A 10,286-nucleotide genomic window follows, 5' to 3' on the forward strand; every position below is an offset into this window, starting at 1 on the left:
CCCATCTCTCCATCTCGCCTCCATCGTAAGGACCTTTCTCAACCACCCGTAGAAATCAGGTTACACTGTCTAAGGGGCTTACCCACCTACCACTATGGCAGTCCTCTTAGTTAGAGGAGCATCAGTGAATTCATTCTGGTTTTTTCTAAGTAAACATTTCTTTAACATACGTCCTTCAAATATTAAGCTTCACCGTCTGTAGTGACTAGAATCCACGCCATCATCAGGATATTCACTCATCACTACTTTTCAGGTGCAGATTAGAATGGACTTTGGTTTGAAAATCCACTCGAGTCTCTCTTAGGGAAGGTAAAAGAAGCGGTGGTTAGTGAAAGAGCCAGAGGTGTGGGCACCGAAGCTCTGCTCGGTCACTGGACAGGTGCAGCATCTACGGGACGGGGTGGTCACAGCTCCGCAGCCCCCATGGTGTGCACGGTTGACTTCAGTGCCCATCGCCAAGGCACCCAGGACACGCGGAGACTCACACTATGACCTTGCTCTAGAAAGGCTAACACTGGGTTCCAGGGCCTCTTGGGCTCCAGTTAAACCTTCCGGGAAAGTCACAGGATTGAAACCAAACTAGGTTCTCCACCACCCTGCCCACCCTTGCCCAACCCCACACTCATCTCTGAACTTACTGAAGATGCTGTTGCACCCACTTCTCAAAGATGTCTTAAAAGTACCCTCCCCTCCAGGGACTAGGGTGCCAACCGGGCCAGGCTGGGTGTGCCCCACATTCCAAACGCAGCAGGAAGAGCTTCGCGCTCTGGACTGAAATAGGTTCGTCCAGTTTAGACCAGCGGTTCTCCCTCCTGGCTGAACACCGGAATCACTTGTAGGCCTTTTTAAAGATAAAACTGTCAGAACGCAGAGGCTCTGATGCAGTGTATCTGGGATGGGTGACAGATGCCCACATAGGTTAAAGAGCTTCCCCAGGTGATTCTGACAGGCAGCCAGGATGGAGAACCTCACAACTAAATCAGCATTCTTAACAAAGCAGCAGCCTTCCCTGCTCTTATTTCCTGCTGCCTTAACCCTTCCCAACCCTGGACCAATCCAACCGTCTCCCCTCACTGCTCTAGAATGGGGAGTGCTGGAATCAATGAGACAACATCACCACGGTTCCCACCCCAAATCCGCACGTTCCCACGTCAGCTAAGCCCTCGACACTGATGGAGACCCCATGCTTCCCAGGTTAGCTCTTTCTCCCCCGCCCCGGGTTCCACAGTGGCTGTTTCCTGTCTCCGCTTTTCCTCTCTCTCCCTCACATCCCCCTCCCTAGCACCTCACTCTCTGCAGGCCACCTCACTTCCTCCTCCCCCAAAGAAACACAGTATCTGGAAGGAACTCCCTGACCTACCTCATCTCCGATCCCCTCCCCCCCTCATCTGTAAATCTAACTGGACCACCCGGTCTCTCTCCTCCTGACCCGCGTTCTCTGAGTCGCACCCCATTACCCCTCCCTCTCTCTGCTGTCTTTTAAACTCTCCCTCTGCATAGGTTCTTTCCTATAATAATGGAAATATCCTCAGGTCTCTCCCGTCTTTAAATTCGAAAAACGAAACCAAGCACCCTTCCCACGCCCACATCACCCTCTTCTCACATCTCTCACTCTCTTCACTGCCCAGCGCCTTGAAAGAGCTGTCAGCGTTTACTGTACACACAGTATAGCATCTACCAACGTTGCTCTCGCCTAGGGTACCAAGGACATTTTATTGCAAAATCCAAAAAACGTTTTCAACATTCATCTTCCTTGGCATCTCTGCCGTATGTGACCCTGAGGATGACACATACTTGTGTCAACCACGTTCTTCCTTTGGCTCCTGTGACTCCACATTCTATGGGTTTTCTTCTACTTTATGTGGTTACTTCTCAGTTTCCTCCCTGAGCTTTCTCTTCCTCTGTTCATCCCTTCCAGAGTTTGGTCCTTACCCCCTTCTTTTCCTAATCGACATAAAATACCTGGTCATCTTATCAATTCCTTTGGCTTCTATGACCCCACACTTTCCAGTTAACTCCAAAACCTTTATCTCTGTCTACACTGCTCTCTTGAGCTCCCAACCCATGTATCAGCTGCTAACCCCTCCTCGTCCTCCCCAGACCAAAACCTGTTCCTACCCATTTCCCTCAGTCAATTAGAACAAATAAGTCTGAACCCTTGGAGTTATCTTTCCCACCTCCCTTACCCACCCCAACATGCACATTAAATCGAGCACCAGGCAATATCATTCTCTATCTTCAATATCTCAAAACAGTCCTCTTCACTGCAGTGGTACAGACAGCACCTCGGTTCAGGCCATCCAGCGTGTCACGTCTGTAACGACTGAAACAATTTCCTAAGTTGGTCACCCTCCTGTGATCCTTTTAAACCAGTTTCTCAACCTCAGCACTGCTGACATCTTGGGCTGGGGAGCTCTTTGTTGTGCGGCCTGTCCTGTGCCTCGCAGGATGGTTGGCATCCCTGCCCTCCACCCCGCAGATGCAGTGGTGCCCCCCCATCCTACCCCGCGACAACCAAAAACAGCTCCAGTCGTTGCCAAACATCCCCTGGTGGGCAAGGTCACCCCTGACTGAGAACCACTGCTTTAGACTCCTTCTCCACGTGCAGCCTGATAAATTATTGCTCTAAACGGCGAATCAGCTCCATCACTGTCTTGCTTAAAGTCCTGCAATGGCTTTCCACTATCCCAGGGGAAAAACCCAAACCCCTCAGTTTGTTTACAAGGCCCTGCGTGGCCTGGCCTGTGCCAACCCTCTGACCCAGACGCCGGGTCAGTCCAACTCATAAGGCTGATGGAGAAAATCACACGACCACCCAGTGGGTCTCCCACAAAGCCCTGCATGCTCTACCTCCTGAGTACTTTTCTAGCATCTTCTCTCACCATTCATCCTATCTTCTGTCCTATCTGAAACCCTCTCAATGTTCCACATTCCCTCCGTCATCGATCTCTGGCCCACGCTGCGCCCGATGCCCGGGGTGCCCTCCCCTCTCCTCCCGCATCCAGCCTAGAGGACGCCGGCTTAGGAAGTGCTCTGTGACGCCCCCCACGCAGCCTACTTCTGTCCAGGCTCTGGGCCTGTGCACGCTTACATCCCGAGCGCCTAGAACAGTGCCGGGCACCAAGCTGGTTCTGGAACATATTTCTGGAAGAAGGGAGGAAGGAAAGAAGGCCTGGACAACATGCAAACTGACATCTGCTGGACCCACGTGGGCTTCCCGCCTGTATCGCGAGTCACAGGTTACGCGACAGTGGGGCGGGCGAGTTTATTTTCGTCCTTCAGGCAGAGATCGGAATGACAGGCTGTCCTTAAAATGCGACTCTGTTTTCTGCTTTCACGGCAGGTGGCAGGTTCACGTCCCGTCACAGATTTCTATGGGCCGACCTCCCACAACACCATGAATGGCATCTACAGAGTACAAACACCTCCAGTGAGAGTCTTAGTATATGATGTGTTGGGGACGCACTGGAACACTTCTACCGCTAGCAATTAACTGAGGTCTCAACTTACGGGGAAGACTGACAGGAATTCCACCTCAGAGGCCCGATTAAGAAGGAATTAAGTCTTCATCAGAACATTTTAGGAAAACTTACTTTTTTCACTGAGAGAATAAGATCAAAGAAGACGGAGGCGTCCATCCTCCTCTACAAAAGAATCACCTAAACAAGACCTGAATAAAACCTAAACTCAGTTAAACTCAGTATTGTCAGAAATAAAAGTGGGCTGGGCCCAAAGACTCAAAATTACAAAGAATACAAGCTGAAAACCCTCATTTTATAACATAAACTTTTATGAGACTAAAACCTGGAGTTTAGTCAGGCTGTAGGAACTGAGCTGCCAGAAGCCTGAAAGAATTCCGCGTATTATCACCAAACAAAAGTCAGCCTGATTTTCACGTATATGAGAACGAAGTGAGTTAAGGCCTGGGATGTGCTCTACAATACTTCAGCAACAACAATAACACAGCAAAAGAGGAGCTAGATTATGATGATAAATCTAGATAAATGTTGAATCAGGATGACGGATACACAGGGTTCGTGACATTAGACTCTGTTATTTGAAATTTTCCTGACTAAACGTTAAATGCTTGTATTAAAAAATATTAGAAATCAAACCTCGAACACAGATTTAATAAAAGTATTTCAGAAAATCACTTATTTTAAGTAACGCTTGTTATTCCAAAAAATACAGCACAACGTGTTCATGTGGACAATACCTGTGAAGTTTCTCGTACCGGGCTTTATTTTTAGGTTAGGTGCGTACACACCAAGCAATCCAACGGGTCATTTCCAACCTAAACTGAGTGACGAATGGCGATCTTACATCTAGAACATAAACTCTGGGCTAAGCAGGGAATCGGACGGTACGTTTTACCATGTCCTTCAAAACTAAAAACAGGCCAATGACCTACAGGCTGGGAAGTCTGAGCCGACAAAGTCAGAGTAACAGAACTCAACAGCTCCCCAGACCCCCTGGTGATGCTGACTCAGCCACGATGCCCAGCTCGAAACTCTGAAACCAGCGCAGAAGAGGCTGTCAGACAGTGTTGTACGGGGTGCTGGTGCTGCCTTACAGAGCAGCTCTCCCTGGGGGTGAGGAAGAGAGCTGAAAAAGCAGGTCAAAACACGCACAGTGCGTCTACACAGCTCACGTGGTGGTGCCACCGACAAGGAATACGATTAAACATTTGTGCTCCACTGTCTCCGAGACTGTAAAAGTCTCAGAGGCCAAGGAGGGGGTTCAGAGAAGAAACCGTCTCACCTGCAAAAGAACTCCCACAAGTCTAGGTTCTGAATTCTCTGAATTCTTTTAATTCTGTTGCGATCCACTGTTTTCCCAAAGAGACTCGCAACTTCATTGTATTCGTGTGTCTGATTGTGCAAAGGAATGAGCTAGAAAGAGAAATTGGCACAGTTTCGCTGGGGTCCTTTCCAATCTCTCCCACCTGCAGCTGGCCAGCGCTGCCCTCACCTGATAGGGCAGGTCGGCGTTCACACTCTCCCAGTGGAGCGGTATGGGGATGGCCTCGTTCTCACAGATGTAACTTTAAATAGAAAAGACAAAACAAAATATCAGAAGCTGATTCGAATCACTGTCAATGACTCAGACGTGTTCTCCCAAGCTGAATTTTCGTGCTGAGGTATTGTGACAGATGCAATTAAGTGTAGTCCTTGGTTTCTTTATTTTGAAATATTTACTGAACATCCGCGTGTGCGCAGCTTTTTAGGGGCCGAACTGAGAGATCTGATGGGAAACGTCTAATCCTACATAACATTAAAATTTCAAAAACAGTCGTTTAATTCGGTCTTTTCTTATTTTTTCAGAATTTCTTTTAAATGTAGGAAGATTTTAGGTGAAGAAAAGGAATTTCCAAGAAGAAAATTAAAAATTCTGGATCAAAAAAAAACAAACCTCTTTAAGAGATGTATACTGCCTATTAAATACCATCCAAAACCCTCGGCTGCACGTTCAACATCCTTCAAGATCTAACCCAAACCTAACCCTTTCTCTCTTTATTGTCCGCAACCCCCCGCACGGTCCACATGAACTCACTCAGCGCAGAAGCCAGTGAAGTCCCATCCACCGTGTTTAAGCCACTGGGTGTGAACACAGAAGAAGACAGTGATCTTGGGGAGCTTGATGGCAAAAGGCTGTAACTGATAATATTGATATGAATCCTCTCTGGGGACTGGAGGTTATGGAAGAAATTCATAAATTTCAAGCCTATCCTTGGCGTATTTTTCCTCATTTTAACTTTGGGAAGATCACACAATATGATGTAAAGATGAATAGGTATAAAAAAGTGAACATGGTTTCCCTCCCACTCCAGTCCTTGGTCTACTTCTCACCTCTTGCCTCCATGCCAAGTAATCACTGTTTTTAGTCTCTTGGGTATTCTTCCAGAACTTCTCTAGGTTAACACAAGCCTTTTTTTTTTTTTCCACACACGAATGGTAGCATAATCATGTGTCTTTTGCAGCCGCTCTTTTTTTTCACTGACTATGTTCTTAGAGATCCTTCCATATCAGTAGGTAAGAGAGCATCCTAGCACAGAGCCTGGCACAGGGCAGACACTGTCGCATGGACACACCCCTACTGATTACAAGTCCCCTACTGATGACATTTAGCCTTCTTCAACTCTTTGCTACTGTTAAGGATGCTGCAAGGAACAAGTCTGTCCCTTGGTCATTGTACATGGCCACGTGTCAATTTTTAGGATAACATCTTTGAAATGGCATTTCTGAGTCAAAGAATATATTTATTCCTGATTTTGACAGAAACTGCCAAAGTGCCCTCCTCGAAGGCTATACTCATGGACATTTCCCCCAGAAATGTAGAGAATGCCTATTTGCCAACAACCTCTCCAAAGGGGTGTGTCGTCAGACTTGAGAATTCTTGTCAATCTGATGGTAAGAAATAATCTGGTATAATTTGTATTTCTCTTATTACGAGTGAGGTTGCATGAACTGTTCAAATTCTTCTAGGAATTCTTCTGTTCTCATCCTTCTAAGGGGTTGCTGGTCTTCTACTTAGAGATTCCGAAAAGTACTTCAAATACTATACAGATGAACCCTTTGACTGTGATACCGAGTAACAATACCTTTCCCAGGTTTTCTTTGCTTTTTTTGTTTTTTTACTTTGCCTGATGTATCTTTTAGCTATGGAAGAGATTTTTGTTTGTTTGTTTAATGTTTGTAGCCTTAGTTAATTGTAAATTCCTTGTCGATAGGAAATGTACTATTCACTTTGCATGTCAAAAAATGCTCAGTGTATTCCTGTAATAAATAAACATTTGTATATCAATACCTCCTCATCTTCATCACTCTTCTGTATCCTACCTAACTGTTCTTCCTCTTTTATTATCTTGTTTTTTGTCCTCTGTTGTGGTTAATTCTCTCCCTCTCCTATCTTTGTTCTATGGCTTGTATAGTCTGTGAGAGAACAAAGTGCTTGACCCCATTAAGTGCTTCTCCCCACCAAAGGGTACCAGATATAATAACACACAGTTACAATAACAGTTTTCCATTATTATGTCTCATTTTTCTCCCAGATTCCATACCCTTTGAAGATAAGTAATTCCTTTATTAAAACGCTTACACTTAAGAATGAGGATGTGATGTAGCTGGTAAGGAAGTAAGATTCTCTCCCTTCCACAGAAGTACTGGAGCATTCATTATATAAGTACTTGAGTAACTTTTAAATCATGACCCTAAAATGTAAGCCAAAAGTCTCAAGAAACTAACTGACAGAAACTTTAAAAATTTCTGTCTTTAATCCTTTCAAAATATCTCCTTGAAAGGAACAAATGGGCATCTCCTACAATTCACATGCTAGCATTGTTTCTGTTTCATTTAAATTCTTTGAACAGCAGGAATTTCAATGCTTGACTGAGGAATCGTTCCAGAAAATAGGAGACATGCCCTTCAACTCCATTCATACGAATAACTAATATTTATTATTCTCTTCTGGCATTTATACCTCTCTTTTCAGGCTACAGACAGCAGGAGACAGAAAAAGGAAAACTTGCCACCCAGATGCAGGGAGCAGGAGGCTGTGCCCTTGTCCCATGCATCCCCATCTTCCCAGGTCCCCTTTAGTCACTACAGATTTGAAATTACTTCTAGGAGTTGCCCAATGGGGTTCAGTGGAGGTGAAGACCAAGTGGGTAATTACCTAGGATTTATGGCCCCAATAACGGGATGGTCCTGTGAGAGTCTTTCCAAGCTAATTAAAACTTACCTCGGTAGGTTATGTTAAGGATTTATAGTAGAGAGCATAAAGCATTTTGTAACTACCATGCGAAGTGCTCTAAAGAATTGAAAAATACAAATATGTAAGGGGAAACGAGAAGGACAACAGGAAAGGAAATGCCAGCAGAAAATAACAATACTGCTCTTGCATCAATGAATGTGAAATTCAGTAGAGAACAGACCAATATTAAGATTATTAAATAACCTACCGAAACATTTTCAGTTTATTTGTTCCTCTGTTAAATATTAAGGAAGACAAGAGAGAGAAAAAGCCCACTCTTCCTTTCCACCCCGTTCTCTCCACAATACCTGAAAGCGCTGATAGAAAAAGGGGCTCTTTTTATTAAGCGCTGTTTTCCAGTGGTGAGATTCATCTGCTTCATTTCTGTGCAAAAAGATAAAGATGTTAGAGAAGTCACAGAAACACACTGTGCTATAAATCGTCATGAAAATTTCTAGCCACACTACATGATGGTCAGGGAATCATGGAGCTTTGGGAGTAGCTACTAAGCGCAGTATATTAGGGATACTTGACCAACATCTGTCTATCATGGCATAAAAAGCAGCTTCACCGCTTGACCTAAGCTCACACAGGAGGAAAGCTAACTTCATACACGGCTCAGTATGTAAGGTCTATCCCTTTCTGTACCATACTTGGGTTAAACTGACTTGAAAACAGGAGAGTTCTCAACTTAGGAAAATTAATAAGAGTACGAGAAAGAGAAAGAAATTACAGTACTGAATCTTCTGGTTGGCTTCTTAAGTGAAAAATGTTACTTTGATTTCTCCAAAAATTTTGGAAATGATAAAAAAGATACATTACCATGATAAAACGTGTACAATTCACAGTTTCAAAAATCTGTACATTTCTTGCCTTCTCTTTAAATTGTACACCTAAACCAAAAAAATAGAAAACCTAGCTAGACTCAACACAGACTTATATGAAAGATCCTAGTGATGAAAGACTAATGAACTAACTAAAGCATCATTTTCTTCTTTCCTCTGTTCCTCAGCTGCGGCAGTATTTACTAGGTCCCCCTCTTCATCCCCACAAAGTTAGGTGCCAAGTCTTAATGTGAGATTCTCGTCAGTTTACCTTGTCTAACTGGCATCACTCCACTCCAAGATAAAGGGGTTCACCCATCCAGGCCAATGCTGTGTGAAGTGTGTTTGCCCTTTCCGTATTCTCCTAGGCTCTGCACACACTGGCGTGACCACCGTGCAGGGAAAAAGAAAGGTCACCCCAGCACATGCAGTGAAGCCTGTGCTGCATTCTTCTTACACTACCTCGTTTTAAGTTTGCTTTTCACCATTTTTATAGAGAAGCCGAGCTGGCTTGTGGTAGAACCATGGGGGCTAACTTTACAAGTGGTACATGGGGAATGCTAATACCTGTACCTCTGAAACAGTGTCATCACACAGAGGAGCGGGAGCTGGTGTTATTATACGTGACTCCTATTCTTTGATAAAGACTTAAATAAACTGCACCGTCTGAAGAGAAAACTTCCAAAAAAATACAGCTTACTAGAAAATATTCTTTCAGAAAATGCAGCTTGCTGGGCTACCTACCAAAAGCTCTGACAAACTCCGTCCTCTACATGAAGCTTGATGTCTGCACATTGTGATGTCCCAGTATGGCTTCAAAACTGACAGGTGTACACGAGACCGAAGTGTCTGCTGACACCTTCCGTCTAAGACAAATGTCAGGCCCCCTTAAAGGCAGCCTATTTGCCTAATGTCGTAAAATATGTTATGCTTAGTCAGGAGTAAGAATCTAATGGCTTTAACTCTTGATTTAAAAAAAAAAAAAACAACTAACTCTGGGGGCACAACAGTCATTAGAGATCTGATTCCATCAGTGTCTTAGTGGACAAATCTCCTGCAGCATGTCTGGGCTTGGATCCTCCAAGGGAATCTCCTAGGGTTTCAACACCCTCCCTCACCACAGTTATAGCACTGACTCTGTCATAAGGACTCTACTCACAGAAAATAGGAAAGAACATCTAGAGGACTGAGCTGTGTAGCAGCCCAAAGGTGCTTTTGTTAAGAAAGCCTCCCCCTCCAGGTTTTGTTTGCCTCGAAGCAGCAAACAGCTGAGGCTGGCAGCTTGAAACTGCAGGGTGAGTCCAACAGGTTTCTCATGGGGTCCCTAAAAACATGCCCATGTATCATGGATGAAATATAAAGCAGGGCTGATTTCCAGATTAGCTGGTTAGTCTGTGAAAGAGCCAACAAAATCAGAAAGTGTCAGGAGGCAATGTCCACTGAAGAGTAGTTTTCTAGGAAAGACACCAAGAGATGGGTCATTCAGCTGAACTTTGGTCTTAAAACTCAATCCAGGGCTTCCCTGGTGGCGCAGTGTTTGCGCGTCCGCCTGCCGATGCAGGGGAACCGGGTTCGCGCCCCGGTCTGGGAGGATCCCACATGCCGCGGAGCGGCTGGGCCCGTGGGCCGTGGCCGCTGAGCCTGCGCGTCCGGAGCCTGTGCTCCGCAACGGGAGAGGCCGCAACGGAGGGAGGCCCGCATACCACAAAA

General features: G+C 45.2%; 1 protein-coding gene across 6 annotated transcripts in view; it reads right to left on the reverse strand.

The window, feature by feature from the left end:
- Window positions 1–10,286, reverse strand: part of PARP11 (poly(ADP-ribose) polymerase family member 11) — a 48,858-nt gene that overhangs the window by 18,676 nt on the left and 19,896 nt on the right. For all 6 annotated transcript variants that reach the window (XR_003680240.2, XR_003680239.2, XM_028490919.1 and 3 more), the window contains 3 exons: window positions 8,061–8,136; window positions 4,972–5,044; window positions 4,762–4,892 (listed from right to left, as the gene is read on the reverse strand). Coding sequence is in view for 4 of the 6 variants with exons in the window: in XM_028490919.1 (XP_028346720.1) it covers window positions 4,762–4,892; window positions 4,972–5,044; window positions 8,061–8,136 (280 nt within the window). In the remaining 2 variants the exon portion in view is untranslated. The remainder of the gene's footprint in view (window positions 1–4,761; window positions 4,893–4,971; window positions 5,045–8,060; window positions 8,137–10,286) is intronic.

The sequence above is a fragment of the Physeter macrocephalus genome, chromosome 6 (assembly GCF_002837175.3).
Source record: "Physeter macrocephalus isolate SW-GA chromosome 6, ASM283717v5, whole genome shotgun sequence".
Classification (NCBI taxonomy): Eukaryota; Metazoa; Chordata; class Mammalia; order Artiodactyla; family Physeteridae; genus Physeter; species Physeter macrocephalus.